This window comes from Zeus faber, assembly GCF_960531495.2.
Source record: "Zeus faber genome assembly, chromosome: 16".
Taxonomy (NCBI): Eukaryota; Metazoa; Chordata; class Actinopteri; order Zeiformes; family Zeidae; genus Zeus; species Zeus faber.
The window spans coordinates 19,114,778-19,131,117 of NC_137202.1; the positions used below are offsets into that span (position 1 = coordinate 19,114,778).

General features: G+C 43.3%; 2 protein-coding genes across 3 annotated transcripts in view; one reads left to right on the forward strand and one right to left on the reverse strand.

Annotated features, from left to right (window-relative positions):
* mrps5 (mitochondrial ribosomal protein S5) overlaps positions 1 to 13,240 on the forward strand; it is a 30,852-nt gene extending 17,612 nt beyond the window's left edge. Inside the window, exons 7-12 of the mRNA XM_080016258.1 lie at positions 7,432 to 7,522; positions 8,517 to 8,563; positions 9,208 to 9,265; positions 10,205 to 10,267; positions 11,978 to 12,114; positions 12,645 to 13,240. Of these exons, the coding sequence (XP_079872384.1) occupies positions 7,432 to 7,522; positions 8,517 to 8,563; positions 9,208 to 9,265; positions 10,205 to 10,267; positions 11,978 to 12,114; positions 12,645 to 12,869 (621 nt within the window). The 3' untranslated portion in view covers positions 12,870 to 13,240. The remainder of the gene's footprint in view (positions 1 to 7,431; positions 7,523 to 8,516; positions 8,564 to 9,207; positions 9,266 to 10,204; positions 10,268 to 11,977; positions 12,115 to 12,644) is intronic.
* A 1,830-nt stretch (positions 13,241 to 15,070) lies between these two features.
* The window catches only part of nphp1 (nephronophthisis 1), a 12,594-nt gene continuing 11,324 nt past the window's right edge, over positions 15,071 to 16,340 (reverse strand). Inside the window, exon 20 of one of the 2 annotated variants that reach the window (XM_080016913.1) lies at positions 15,071 to 15,903. In XM_080016913.1, the coding sequence (XP_079873039.1) occupies positions 15,631 to 15,903 (273 nt within the window). In that variant the 3' untranslated portion in view covers positions 15,071 to 15,630. The remainder of the gene's footprint in view (positions 15,904 to 16,340) is intronic. The other variant, XM_080016914.1, reaches the window with a different exon arrangement.

Genomic DNA, 16,340 nt, shown 5'->3' on the forward strand with positions numbered 1-16,340 from the left:
CTGAAAGAAAACTAAACTCAAGGACACGGACAGTGAACACCATTAGAGAATGAATCAGAGAGGGAGGAAGGGGGAGAGAGCGGGAAGAAGTGAGGTAATGTTTTGTCGTTTGTTTATGATTTCACACTCGTGTTTTAACACACACAAATACACAATTTTTACTCAGACGTGTGCTTTCCTGGCTGGTATTAAATGTGACTTGAGATTTTTAGAAGTAAATCTCGAGGCTATTTCTAGATCATGATATTAATAACGCATAATAATAAATGTAAAAACTAAGGGTCACTACTGCAGAATTGAGTTGGCTTCTCAGACATTTGAAAAGGAAGCTAATGACAGGCATGTGTTGAAAATCATTGATTCTATGTGATTAAAATAGTCAACAGAATATTTAAATATCAAAACATTATACATCATCGTTTCCACATGGCATTTTTTATCAGACACATTTGTCCAAAGCAACTTAAAATATCTACATTTTGTTGGTAGTATCAAAAATATTATTTTTAGTGATTAGTGAAGGTTTCTCAGCTTCATCACAATGGTGATTGCCCCAACAACCACAACCTATTATCAGGAAATGTTAAAAAAGATATATATATAAATGTTAATGATTTTTGCTAATGCATCCTGGTAATGGTGTCCAAGCTGTAGAGTTCCTCAGTGAAAAAAGATGGGTGGGGGTGGGTGGGGGTGGGGGTGTGGCTGGCCTGTCTCCAGCAGACTTTTGGACCGGAGTCAGATGTTTCATTAGAGATGAGCCGCCGCGTCGCAGCAGGAAATGGACGCTCTCACAACCTTGAAAGTTCAAAGTAAAACTCAAGTTTCAGCTGCATGGAACACACCAGCAACACACTGGTTTAGACCAGTGGCATCGTTAGGGGTGGGCGTCCCGGGCTTCAGCCTGAATGTTTTATGAGTAGCTCCGGATCTAAAAAAAAAAAAAAAAAAAAAAAAGAGAGAGCAAGAGCTCAAAGAAAAACATTGTAAAACACAATGTCTTTATTTGGAGGAACAGGGACGTGCAGCAGAGTCGCCTATAGGAAGCGTCGGCCCTGCACACACACCCCTGAAAGCACACAATTCACAGCGAGTGAGTGGGCGTGTTGATGACAAACCTCATCAACCCACTCGCACACCCACTTCTCCAGTGGGATCTTCGTGCGAGTGGTTGAACACGCTCGCTTGTGTGTGTGTATATGTTTGTGTATTTGTAAACACTGAAAACATGTATAATACTATTTGAATCGTGGTGAAAACCGAGACAATTTGGTGGTGAATGTTTAAAAACCCGGACATTTCAGTGTTTTGGAGGTATCTGTCGCACACACAGCCTGAAACCGGGATGTCTGTTCACGGCACCCTTGGGCTAAGCCCCTGATGTCTTTGAATCCTAGAAACGCCCCTGGTTCAGACCCGTTCCAATCAGTCACAAGCCCTATTTAATACTGATAAAAACAGCAGTCCAGACTTACTAAGTTCAGTTTCACTAACAAGGAATTTGTTATGGTAAAAATGTATGCATTGCTGAACAGACAATTAGCATTAAAAAGCTTAACAGTCTGAAAAAAATGTAGTACCTCATATCGTTGAAATAAATTAATTGAATTAATTTGCAACATGACGAGAGACAGCGTATACAATGCCTCTACAATTTTGCACTGTCATTGTGTGTTCGGCCATTTAGTGCTAAGCTAAAGTGTGTGACCGTAACGGCCATCTTCAATTGTCCGGACGACTTTCGGTAATTCATTTTTTGATGAGAAAACAACAGAAAAAACACAAATAATAAAATTGTTCAAAACAACTAAGTGGGCCATATAGAAGTCATTGTGTTCTTTAATATTTAAATTATTTCACCTTCTCTGTGAATGTCTTATTCATTTGGGACATGTTTTATGTGGTTTCATTAGAATGACCCTTTAACTCAACTTATTCCGTGCATAGAATCGCTTACTTTTTACTTGTCTAATTTTGTATACTGAATTCCTTCAAATAGGTAGACAAATAAAACCTGGCCTCTAATAAATGCCGTGGACGTGGTCAACACAAACGAATAAAAGCCTGCCTCAAATACAGACTGGGAAAAAACTGATCGGAGTTGCAGAGCTTCGCATGGGACCAGCGCCGCAGCTCCATCAGCGCGATCCTTTCTTCAAAACAAATAAAAGTTTTTGTGGTAGATGTGTTTAATTTACTCTGTTTCCTGCTGCTGTAGAGCAGATCCCTTCTTGGGGCAAATGCCAAGTGCTCCAGAGCAGGAAGTGCTGCGTTAAAGGGAAACTTGGAAAACTGTATTTCCGAGTCACGAGTTTCTGTAGATTTGTGTTTTTTCATGAATCCTGCAAAGTAGTGGGGACCAAAGTGATGAAATATCAATCTAACAGATCCACAGACATCTACCAGGTAAGAAAGTACATTAATACATATACACATGCCTAGTTTGTAATCCCTAACCACTACAGGGCGACGGAGTCTACACCGCACACCGGACACCACTCGAATGGACATTTTGCTCCCAACTTTACCTGATAACTTTAGCTGATTTTGGATAACGGATTTCGTATTGTTCGCACTGTGATATCCCTACTACTTCCTGGCTTTGATCCTCGCCTGAAATGTTTTTCGGATTTTCTAACGTTGACTTAGGCTTGGCTAGCGCTTGGCTAGCGCTAGTTAGGCCCTTATAATAATAATAATAATAATAATAATAATAATTCCTTGCATTACAATTGGTAAACCCGATTTGCAGTGAAACCCTTATAAATATAGCTGCAGGCAGCAGTACAGGGGGTCCAGTTAAGTCGCGTTAGGTACGTATTTCAGTTTTCCAGGTTCTCTGAAACGCAGCACAATATTCAGAGTTAACATTGAAGGCCACATGGGTTCTAAAGAGACCTCGTTCATGTCTGGGGGTACTGCCGTTGTTGTGCCGCGATAAAAAGAAAAAGCCCTGAGGGCGAGACCCCTAATAATGATATAATATAATAATAATCTACAAATAAAAAATATTCTACAAATTATTAGATTATTTCAGATTATCTAATACATAATATTTTTACTTCTATTTTGTTTTACTTCTATTTTGTACCGCCAATTTGTATTATCTTTTTGGGTCTTATTTAATTTTTATTTTATTTATATTATTCTATTCACTAACTGCATTACGTTTTAGGAATCAGTTAGTTTCAGTTAGTTGCTAGGTAGGAAAGGTTACCGTAATTTCCGGATTAAGCGCACCTGAATATAAGACGCACCCACTGAATTAAAAAAATATATATTTTGAACATAAATAAGCCGCACATGTCTATAAGCCGCAGGTGCCTTCCGGTACATTGAAACAAATGAACTTTACACAGGCTTTAAGCAAACACAGCTTGTAACAAAAATAAATAGGCTTTAACGAACACGGTTTGTAACAAAAATTAAAAATTAGCGGTAAACAATAGCCTACCAAGAAAGTCATTGGTCACTATCTTCCTCCTTCCTGCGCACTGAAACCACTGAAGTCATCTCCTTCGGTGTCGGAGTTGAATAGCCCCAGAATTGCTTCATCCGATGTTGGATCGTTTTCATTGTCGCTCTCGTCACTTTCATCCGGAGGCAAATTCCCCGCTGAGCTCATGCTGCCCTCGTCAACGCGCAGCAGTCCAGCCTTTCCAAACCCGTTGATGATAGTGGATTTTTTGACAATGCTCCACGCTGTCAGGACCCACTGGCAGCCACCACGATGGTCCACCTCTAAAATCCTCAAACTTCATTGCGGTGGCGATTGTTTTGGCTTTCAGTCGGATCTGCACAGTTGAAACACCTCGGCCGTCTGCTCTCTGCGTGTTGACCCAGTCTTCCAGCTCATTTTCTAGTTCAGGCTTGTCTTCCCTCTGAAAGCTTTTGTTGTCCTTTTGCACGGAGTCAGTTCCTCACGCTGCTGTTTCCAACGTCGTATCATCGACTCATTAAGGCCAAGCTCCCGTGCAGCAGCTCTATTTCCTTTTCCAACAGCCAGATCGATCGCCTTCAGCTTGAAAGCTGCATCATATGCATTTCTTTGTGTCTTTGCCATGATGAGGGTGACGAAATGACGACCGTAAATGATGGGAAGTTTGAGCGAGCTCGATTTAATCTAAACAGTAAACTAAACAGAAACATGGTTTCACCTTAACCCGTTCAGCAACTTCATTGGTCTAATGAAAGCTTCATGCAGCCAAAAAACTGAGCACCGTCACATAATGTGTTTTTTGCTCAGTTTTTTGGCGGCATGAGGCTTGTGAAAGCGGGAAAAATCCATAAATTAGCCGCATCATTGTTTAAGCCGCGAGGTTCAAAGCGTGGATAAAAAGTAGCAGCTTATAGTCCGGAATTACGGTAGCTATTATGTTCGGTTTAGAAACTGTTGAGCATAATCTCTGGGTGCGTTGCAAAGACATTTCACTGCATAAATGTATGACCGTATATATATATGTATGTGACAAATAGACCTCTTGAATCCCGAATCTTAATCTGAATAAAAACAAAGACAAGAATCAAAATTGACAAGACGCAAGGTGAAGAACAGTGCAGAAGAAGATTCTTTATTCATGACACTGCACACACACCACAACACATGCCCCCATGCGGCGACGGCAACCAACACACAGGTATGGTGTTGGTTGCCGTTGGTTGGTCGTATGGTGGCCGGTGAAACTCATTCTCTGCTTTTTGCCCATCCTGTCCTTCTTCCGGGGGGCAGCCGGGAGCAGTGGGCAGCATTGTACAGCGACGCGCCCGGGCACCAATTACGTAATTGGCACATAAGGTATATAACAGTGTATTTAATTCTGTTTGTCTAGAAGAGGGTGAGTGAAGGGGTGAGTGAGATGGTGAATCAGTTTAAGTGAGGGCGAATCAGAGGGTGAGTGAGAGGGTTCATCGGTGTAAGGCAGAGGGTGAGTGACAGGGTGAATCAGTGTTATGTGAGAGGGTGAATGAGGGTGAGTGAATCAGATGGGGAATGAGGGTGAATGAATGAAAACATCCCTCTACCTGCTGCATTCTAAAGTGTTTTCGGTGAGAGGTGTCTCGGCCTCAGTCTGTTTATCACCACAGATGGAAGTTTTACAGCAAAACAAACGACAGCATGTTGGTGGGAGGAAGGGTAGCTCCCCCTCCCCCCATCTCTCTAACCTGTCTGTCTGTCCGCCTGTTTGACTGCCTGATATAGACTTGAGACTCAATCTTAGACTAATTTTTAGACTAAACCTCATAGAAATTATACTTACCCTCATCCTGTTTATTCTTCTTTATCTTTTATTTATATAGCCTCTGCATTAATACTATTAGTATTTTTCAACCTGCTCATTCAATCAATCTCAAGTTCACTACATCGAGCTGTAGGCTAATGTAAAGTTTGACATCAGATATATACATACTTACATGTACAGTATATGTACAATTTTGGGCCATATCTTATGATTCAGACTCTAAAGTTTGTTTGAATCGTGATTCCTATTACACTGAAAAACAATTTCAATTTATCTCCCATGCCCTTCAGTCTGAAACATTATCACTCACTCTCACATTTACCTCCTTTTCATACATTTCTCTCTCTCTCTCTCTCGCATCTGAATAACAGCACAGATGGAGAAGCTCTGGGCTGTAACACACACACACACAGTTCTAAGATACACTGTGTGTGTGTGTGAGACCAACAGCTGTGTAACTGCAGTTATTTCAGTCTTCTCTGCTCCTCTTCCTCTTTCACGAAGCTGCCTGGTGTCACACTAGCCCCTGCAGGTACCAGAGAGGAACTGCAGCTCATATCGCTCTCTTAATTGAATTTAATTTTAAAGGTTTTATTAACACATCGATCAGCCACAACATTAAAACCACCTGCCTCATTTTGCGTAGGTCCCCCTCGTGCCGCCAAAACAGCTCTGACCCGTCGAGGCAACCTCTGAAGGTGTCCCGTGGTCTCTGGCACCGAGACGTTAGCAGCAGATCCTTTAAGTCCTGGAAGCTGCGAGGTGGAGCCCTCATGGATCAGGCTTGTTGTTCCAGCACATTCCATGGATGCTCCATCGGATTGAGATCTGGGGAATTTAGAGGCCAAGTCAACAACTTGAATGCTTTGTCATGTTCCTCAAACCATTCCTGAACATTTTTTGCAGTGTGGCAGGGCACATTATCCTGCTGAAAGAGGCCACTGCCATCAGGGAATATCGTTGCCATGAAGGGGTGTACTTGGTCTGCAACAGTGTTGAGGTAGGCGGTACATGTCACAGTAAGATCCGCATGAATGCCAGGACCCAAGGTTTCCCAGCAGAACATTGCTCAGAGCATCACACTGCCTCCGCGGGCTTGCCTTCTTCCCATAGTGCATCCTGGTGCCATCTCTTCCCCAGGTAAACGATGCACACACATCCATCCACATGATGTCAAAGAAAACGTGATATATTAGAGGCCGCTTTCTTCCGGCCGAGTTCTCGCGCTCACGTGCCCATTGTAGGCGGTGGACAGGGGTCAGCATGGGCACTCTGACTGGTCAGCGGCTGTGCAGCTTCATATGCAGTTAGCTATGATGCTCTGTGTGTCACTGCATGACACCTTTCTATCACAGCAGCATTAAGTTTTTCAGCAATTTGTGCTACAGTTGCTCTTCTGTGGGATCAGACCAGGCGGGCTAGCCTTTGCTCCCCACATGCGTTAATGAGCCCATGAGCACCCATGACCCTGCTGATCGTTTACCGGTTGACCTTCCTTGGACCACTTTTGGTAGATACTAACCACTGCATACCAGGAACACCCCACAAGACCTGCCGTTTTGTCACCACAATTTGGCCCCTGTCAAAGTCATTCAGATCCTTACACTTGTCCATTTTTCCTGCTTCCAACACATCAACTTCAAGAACTGACTGTTCACTTGCTGGTGCCATTGGAACCAGATGATCAATGTTATTCACTGCACCTGTCAGTGGTTTAATGTTGTGGCTGATCGGTATACAGTAGTTTACATTGCCAAAGCAAATGGAAAACAAAAAAAGAAAAACATAACTCAAACTTGAAACAGAAAAATGGAGTGAAAAAATATATCCATACAAATGAGCGAAGGTAACCTAAAATTTAAAATAGTACTTTTGAAATATGTTAAAATGTCTATATACAGATATGTGAAGATAAGCTAAAAATTTAACAGAAATGTAAATGTTGCAGTAAAAACAGTGTTGATAGACCAAAATAAAGATAGAAACCTGAAAACATTGCAGTTGAAAATATATTTACAGATAAGTGAAAATAACCAAAATAATCAATATAATTTAAAAAATATAGAATTACATTTAGATATTTAAGATTCTAAAAAAAATTAAAATAGTACACATGGCAATTCTCTCTCTCTGTGGTGAATATTACTTGATGGAAATTTAATAATATTTGTGCTTTGTTGTTGTGCTTCAGGTGAAGAGCGTGTTCAACATGACGGCGAAGGAGGGCAGAAAGAGGTCCATTAGCTGTCTGGTTGCCGTGGGGAATGGCAACGGAGCTGCAGGTAAAAAGCACTTCTGCCTTCCTGGGGGATTAGAGGCCAATCCTGCAGAGAAATGTCACGGCGCTCGGAAAAAGTCCGGACGCTTTACGAAAAGCTGGTCAAGTCAGGCCAATTATGCTGACGCTTTCTTTTCAAATGTCAAAAGGAAAGTTTGCTCTGTGCGCTGGGTTCGGAATGAAGGAAACAAGCGAAAAGCGCAGAAGCGCCTGAAGGATGGAAGTAGCGCTGGGCCATATCGAGGAAATCAAATATTACAATGTTTTTTGCACGGTTAACTCGTATTGATCATTTGGACGATATTTTTTCCGCAATGACATAGGTGTTTTCATAAGATATTTTTTTACACACAAGGAATATTTGAATTACATAAGCAATGTGGATATTAAGACCTTTGATTAGAGCAGTAGAACAGTCCATGAAGTTCAGAACAGTGCACAGACTGCTCCTTTAAACCAACATTTAACTTTATCACAGTGTTAGGATAAATAAAGTCCCAGGTGGACGACATCGAGTCCCAAATCATGATGTAGATATTATATCCACATATCGAAAGTCCGCGTAATCGTCTCTGTGGCCCTACGCTGTGCAGGGTCTTCTGGGTAACGTAGGTCGCATAGCAGCCGATGCCAAGAGCTCCCAAATCCCCAAAAATGCATCAAACAAGCCGATTGGTCGAATTGTCCAACTTCTTGACAGGAAGCGTCTTTGAAGCTGAAAAAAATAAATGGAGCAGATAGAAGCACAACTTGTGGATGAGGTTCGGACACGGATTTCTATTTGCATATCCATAAAAAAAAACAAGATTTCTATGTTTTCTGTTCATTGTGGTTCACTTAATGTGACACTGGACACGTAACGTCATCGAGTATAAAAGCAAACAGCCGAACGACACCACCACCTGCAGACGCAGAAGAACGTGCTCAGCTAACTGCTTAATGCTCCCAGTGAAAAGTCACGACTGATGAAACCTTTCCATGTTTCGGACTCTTGACAGGTTTTGCCCTGGGGAAGGCGGCAGACAGAACGACGGCTCTGAGGAAGGTGAGGAGGAAAATCAGCCTCACAACTATTCCAACAGGAGGGTGGTCGTCATGGCGATAACATGGCGTTATTGATGTTCAATACTCTTATGTTACTGTACGACATGGAAATGATCAAATTCCTCCATAGTTAACTGTATGAAGTTCACCACTCCCCGAATAATAAGAATAATAAAAATATAGCTGCAGGCAGCAATTCCCGGGGTCCAGCTTAGTCGCAGCAATTGCACCAATGTGAAATAAAACAACGGAAATAAACGATAACTAACGTACTACGACGCAACATCAACTGAAAACCACCCATTAACTACAAATAAAATGTTAACTTACTCAAACTCTTTCGAACATTTCACAGCTTCACCGAAAACTATCTCTCTACTACACTTGCACATAGTAAAATCTGCGTCCCAATACTTACATCGTAATATCAGTCTTCCCTACATGGTCCGATATGCTGGTGTTAGTTTTACGTCCAGTCGAGATTTTCATTCATGAGTGGAGTTGGTCATGGACACATTTCTGGAATGGGATTTGGAGGAGCATTATGGTCGCTCCACTGCATGTTCCATCAACAGCCGATCTGATCCTCAGTTGTGTGTGTGGGGTTGTGTGTGAGAGACATCCTGTCATGTGACTTGTGTGCAGGCCAAGAACCGAGCCATGCACTATCTGTACTACATCGAGAGATACGACAACCGCACCAGTAAGTGTGTGTGACTTTGTGTGTGTGTGTGTGTGTGTGTGTGTGTGTGTGTGTGTGTGTGTGTGTGTTGTGTCTCGTGAGGACCGGTCTCCGAATTGACTATCTCTTGGTTTAGAAGTACAGCAGAAACATGATTCCTCACGTATTTACTTGGATCTCACTTTGATACCAATACAAGATTGTGTTTTACTGTACTTGTGAGGAAAAGCGTCATTTATATCATTTTATTATTATTTTTTAGAAGTTAACCAGAAACATGGGTCCTGACTTTGATATCAGTGCAAGAATATGTGTGTGGGGTATGCAGTGAAGTGTGTGTGCACCACACACACACACACACACACACTCCCTTTAAGTTCATGGTCTATTTACACTCGTGGTGCATTGAAATGAAATATCACGGCCAAAGCCAATTTGATTTGACATTTTGATTGCTAAGCAGCAAGGTTTAAACACTCAGTCCTCCATGTGCACAAAGTGCATCTCATCTCTTTGAGCAAAGAAGAATCAGGTTTCAAGTACTTTAGCGACGCCTGCTTCGCGGTGTCTGTTCATTCAAAGAAATCACTGGATCCGTTTTAATCCCTGGAGGGAAAATCAGGAGCAAAAACAGTGCAGACGAGGAAGAGAGACACATTGAAATTAGATTAAAAAAAAAAAAACTCCACATTGATATTATCTATTTACACAGTGAACAGGGAACTAGTGAGTCCAATAGGTAAGTAGTGGTCAGTCTATGGTCCTTACCAGTTTAAATATCACAGTGACTAATAAAGGTGTCGTTTAAGTCCCTTTTACGCTCAAAGCTGCTCATCGATTCTGCACTAAAGGTGTAGGGACCACCGCTCACATGAGACAGAATATCGTAAAAGTTGAGTAAAAAGCGTTGTTGTGCTTTCCAACGTCTGTCTGTATCTAACGCTGTCTTTCTCTCTCCAGTTTATCACAACATTGATTCCACTTTTAAAAAAACAACGCTGCGCATGAAGAAACAGAACAAAGGTGAGGGCTGTGTGTGTTCATGTTCCTCCACCACTTTAATAATCCTCTCTCTCTCTCTCTGTCTAATTCCGTTTTCACACCAACATTTGCGTGCTAAAACCCACTAAAAATAGGCGATTGATACCTTTCCCATTGCCAGGAGAAACTGAGTTTTTTTCTGGTGTCACATTTGACATCAGAAAAAGGGCCTGTCATGGTTCAGGTGGGATTGGGAACAAAACAGTAGAGGAGACATCAACTAAGACAAACGACATAATACTGTCAAACTTGAAAATAAAGTATTTTGAGCCGTTCAAAGGAATCAGATCGTTCATGAACCATCCAGCACAGTATAAGCAGCAGCACCTGCAGCACAGATATTCCATGCTGCTGCATTTATGCACTGGCCAGTGCGCACACCGGTCTTTCGGCGGTGGGGAGAGGGGCCCGGCTTGGGGCGGTGCTGTAGTGACTTAGGGCCCCGCCTAGAGCCCGGGGGTTCTGCGCTGTGCTCCCCAAGGTGCGACCCCCACACTCACAGCATTTCATGGTCCCCCGTGCGGGGAAAAAAAGTCAATAACTTCTGATTTTGGATTAAAATTTTGATTTGAAATTTGATTTGGGTTAAAAAGGACACCGTCATCAGGGAAAATTGTTGCCATGAAGGAGTGTACTTGGTCTGAAACAATGTTTAGGGAGGTTGTTTGTGTCACAGTAACATCCACATGAATGCCAGGACACAAGGTTTCTCAGCAGAACATTGCTCAGAGCATCACACTGCCTCCCCGGCTTGCCTTCTTCCCACAGTGCATCCTGGTGCCATCTCTTCCCAAAGTAAACACAAATGCACCCGCCCATCCACATGATGTGAAGAAAACATGACTCATCAGACCAGGCCCCCTTCTTCCATTGCTCCATGGTCTAGTTCTGACGCTCACTTGCCCATTGTAGGTGCTTTGGGTGGTGGACGGGTCAGCATGGACACTCTGACGCTCCCCTACGCAGCGAGCTGCCATGCACTGTGTGTTCTGACACCTTTCTATCAAAGAAGCATTCACTTTTTCACCAGTTTGTGCTACAGAAGCTCTTCTGTGGGATCAAACCAGACAGACTATACTTCACTCCCCAGGCGCATCAATGAAGTGCCCATGACCCTGTCGCCGATTCACTTGTTGTCCTTGCTTGGACCAATTTTGGTAGCGAGGAACCACTGCGTACCGGCAACACCCCACCAGACCTGCTGTTTTGGAGATGCTCTGACGTGATGAAAGTATGAATGAGTGCAGATTACGAAAATGATGTATTTCGCTGCCACAGTTGAGCATTTTGCCCTTAACTCGATGTCAAATATTGCTTGGCTTGTATTTAAGTTCATTGTATTCTTCTTATATTAAATTGAGCGTATATTTGTGGCAGCTTGTGAGGAAGTGCAGCTCTTTCTCCACGGCTGCAGTAAGAGCACAGCCTGGCCTCTGGGTTGCCAGGTCAGATGGTGTCGGGCTGCAGTGAGAGCACGGCCTGGCCTCTCTGGGTTGCCAGGTCAGACGGTGTCGGGCTGCAGGTCTGGCGATGGTAGTCACCGCGGTCAAATGTTCTGTAGTGGTGTGCTGTCTATTGAGGGCCAAATAGTATTGGAGCTTACTTTGGGTTTTTGTCGGTTGATTCCAAAATGTTTCATCATCTCGCTCTAACTCCCTCCCTCCCTCTCTCTCTCTCTCTCTCTCTCTCTAGGTTATGGTCTGCACTGTCACCGTGCTGTCATAACACTCTGTAAGCTCATTGGCTTACAGGACTTGTACTGTAAAGTCGACGGATCTGTCAACCTGCTCAACATCACCAGAGCGCTGTTCACAGGACTGGCCAAGCAGGTGAGGCAGCCCTCATTCAGCCCCTAAAAGCTCTAACTGTTCTGACTTCTGATTCCAGTTTTAACATGTGGGTATAGTCTAGTTATTTTAACAGCAGGTAAGTTAACCTTCAACTCTTCAGTTTGTTTTACTTTGAATGTAATCCTTGTGCCATAATCTCAAGTGCTTCTCTCCTTGGAAAAGCTAACAAGCTATTAGCTATATTAATAATAATAATAATAATAATAATAATAATAGTAACATTTATTTGTAAAGTACCTTCCATACACAGCATGCCACCCAGTGCTTGACATCAATAGAAGGCACCAAATTTTAGCAATAAAAATAAAAATTGTTAAAAAAAATTAAATTAAAATGCATTTAATAAAAACATACAAATATAAAACAAATGTTCAGAATTTGGTTGTCAGTTTAGACCTTGAAGGATCACAGTCACTTTCACTCCTCACAATAGTTGAGTTCTCTTGTCTCAATTATTTATACTGAGATCTTTTATTTATTTTTTAATCTCTCTCTTTATTCTCCTGCAGGAGACCCACCAGGTGCTGGCTGACAGGAAGCAGCTGAACGTGGTGGAGTTCCAGTCAGAGCGCGGACATCTCCCCCTGGTGGTGGCGCATCCCGAAGGCGGCGCCAGAGCCGACCACGAACCCGAGGACGAGATCCCAAACACGCGGCTGCACTGGGCCGACGTGCAGGCGGCCCAGGGCAGCAAGCGCTCAGTCTGGGCCAACGTCAAGCGCACCATCTGGTAGCTGGGATGTCACCCCGATGCCAGCGCTTGGACTTTGAGGTCAGGAGGAGGAGACTGTAGACTTACAAAAAAATGTAAATTGGATGTGAATTGTGTAATTATCTTCATCGCTCCATCTATTAAAGGTAAAACACGTTGTATAGAATGTTTATTATTCAGCATCTGTAAAACATCTGGCGAATATACTTTGTGTTGTACAAGTTATTAAATAATCTCAAGAGAAGATATTAAGAACTGTCTTATTATTTATTCCAAATAGAACATTTCTTACAACAGAGCAAAATTCAAACACTGGTTATTTTCAGCGTCACAATGTTTCTTGGAAATTGGACCACTGTCTCAAAATAAAGATGGATCTTTAACACACAGAGATGGCTGTGTACATTTCTCTACATTTTAAAACGCTGCGCGCTGTCGCTGGACCAGGAGGCTGAGAGAAGCCCGTGGTCAGCAGGAGCATCTTGGTTCCCTCGGGGACCATGTGAAGTTTGGGGGTTTTCTGTGAGAATGTGATGTGGGGCTGAAGTTTTAAAAAGGCCTTAAAGTTGAACGATCCAAGTTATGACTACGCTTCTCCCTATGTGATATGTATGTGTCTGGAGTAATAAAAATCATTTTGTAAACCTACCATAGTGTGATGGGTTATTCAAATTAATGTATAGATATGGGATGTATGGTAGGAATCGTTCGGAATCGTTCAGTTGTTCCTTGCAACATCAACATACGGTATAGGCAAAGTGCATGAAAACTATTACTTTAAACCTTTTTTCTTTTGCTTTTCTCTGATAATTCTTCCGTGATCCATGTCAGTTTTGTCAATAATAAAATATTCCACAATAATATAAAAATAATCAGAAAAATGAATTTACGGTATACAATAATAGATAAATACTCGGACAAAATGATATTTTTATTGGGAAAAAAAACCACAAGACCAAACCGATCGAAAGACGTGGAATGAAAACATAGACCAAAATAACCCTCATTATATACAGTACAAGTCTCCACAGTGTACAAGTATATGCCCAGTATTTGTCGCACTTGGCGTTTTTGTGTGTGTTTTGCGAGCCATTCTCACTGATCGTGCTCGGATCAATCCCCTGCTCCTCTTCGCCTCTGTCTGCAAAAATAATGTCCACTTGGCCTTTGTAGATTCTTTGCAGCCATCGTGAAAAAAAACAAATTGGCAAACCTGCGTCGCTTTGGAGCAGCGGCAACACAACCCAAACACTGCACATGGCTTGAAGCTGATTGGCTTGCCAAAAGACTGTCCAGCATGTGATCTCACCAGGAAGTAAGTGACACGGAGAAGCGACGCATATCGTCGTCAGCGGTGACACGCGAGGTTGTAAAGATTGTTCGCAAATTTCGACTCTCGAGTCAGTCTCAAGGCGTTCTGTGTGCCGCTTCAGCGCCGCTCGGGTCGCGAGTCCGAGCCTCCAATTCTGGTTTGAGCCACCGAGTCTTGATGAGAACGGTTACCTCATTGTCCAATTAAAGGAACCTCAGCGCTGCCTTCCTTCCTTAAAGCCCAACGCAGCAGGATTTGTTGTGATTCAGCTACCGCGGAAGAGTGGAACGGGCCGGCCTCACGACATCTGTGGGTGATGGACGCCATCGTGCCTCCAGGTGACCTTCACTCACTCAGCCCTGGTCTCCGAGGCCTTTCGTTCGTTTCGCGTTGCCGGCTTTCAAAACTCCCCCGGCAGGAGGCGTCAAAGGCTTTTTTTTTTCCATGTCGTATCAACCACAGGGACACTTAAAGAGGGCACTTCTCGCAATAGGCCTTATTCATGAACAGTGCGCTGCACAGATTTTAGCTTAAATCATGGGTATACAAGATTTAGGCAAAAAACGTTAGGATTCAACGATATACCAATAGTATTCAGTACGAGTACTTGAATTTTTTCTTACTTTAGGAGACAATTTTGAACCTTGCACCATGCGTACGCAACAATCACAGAGATGACTCCTGGAAAATGATATCGCTGAACTTTAAATGTATGTGGCATATTAGAGCTCCCTTAGTACTCAAGAGAGTTGCAGAAATAGTGGGAAAAAAAACATTTCAACCGACATAATTAAATCTTGTATCTTGAATAATTGCTTGTGTAGCGACGGTGCAGTTTAATTAGGGCCCACCAGGGGGCGGTCTGCAGCCAATATGCTGAGGCTGCTGGTGACAAGTGAGATGAGGATTCAACAGGGATATGATGGAGCAACTCCAGTGGAATTCTCTAAAAAAAAAAAAAATTAACTCCACACACTGGGGACACTCTCCAAACAGCTGAATAAACCACACTAAACATTTTGAGGCGGGAAGGTCAATTCTCCAGGTAGAAGTCAGAATTCATTTGAAATAAAATGCGTAGCTTTCGTCCGGTGAAACGGAATAACTGAAAACCAACTGAGAGGATGGAGGCGTCAATGGAGCGAATAACAGAGACACATCCTCCAAAGTTGCAGACGGTGATTTAGTGTGATAATAGATTTATTTACTATAAAAAAAAAACGAAAAAAAAACCAGTCCTATCAGTACAGAGCTCTGCAATGTCAGGTGTTAATAATACAACATTATCACAATATAACGGAAACTGTGACAAGATTTCTGGTTTGGTTATTATGTGTAAAACCAATGAAGCCCATTGAGTTTAAATTCAATTTAGATAAAGACAAAAATGCCAATCCGACTCTCCTGGTGAACATCATTTTGTCTCTTATCGGGTTGGTGTTTCATCTCTCACACCTACACTTCGCCGTCATCACCGCGCCGCCCGCAGAAGGTCAAAGTTCAGCTCGGTGACGTCAAAGGCGCGCTGAGACGCCACGCACGGCGGCGAGATTCCCGACTGGCTGGAGCCGGAGCCGGAGCCGGAGCCGAGGGCGTCCAGGGCGGCGAATATGATCCGCTGCCGCTGCTCCTCGGACGCGGGGTCAGCCCAGCGTTGGCACGGCAACGCGGAGGAGTGGAGCAGCGGGAAGACGGCGTTGAGGAAGACGGCGGTGAAGCGACTCTTCAGATGAGGAAGATCTACCTGTTCGCAGAGAGACGGGACCGTTACAAGTCGCCCAACTGTGTGGTTACAACTGCAGTTCAGCTAACGACCACTGGACGGTGCTGCAGAACCCTCTGACTGGGTGCACGTCAACGGAAAAAGAAAAGAGAAACATTTTCGTGTCTCAATATCTAGATGTACTTCTTCTAACGGGCGTCGGGGTTGTTTTGGGTTATGGTTCCGTAAAGAGGTCATTCAGGCTTCCAGATGTTTATATCTGGGAGCTGGTTGTCTCGCTCGGCACGCCTCCTCCTCCACCCGTCCCGCCAGGACTCCGCCCCACTGCCCAAATCAACAAAGCTCCATCCTGCCACGATGGTGGCGAGCGTAAGGCGTGAGCTCAAGGCTTCAAATTGTTCCTTCAGAAACGGGTGAAATCCGAAACTCTACGCGCATTTCGTGATTTGGGAAAAATG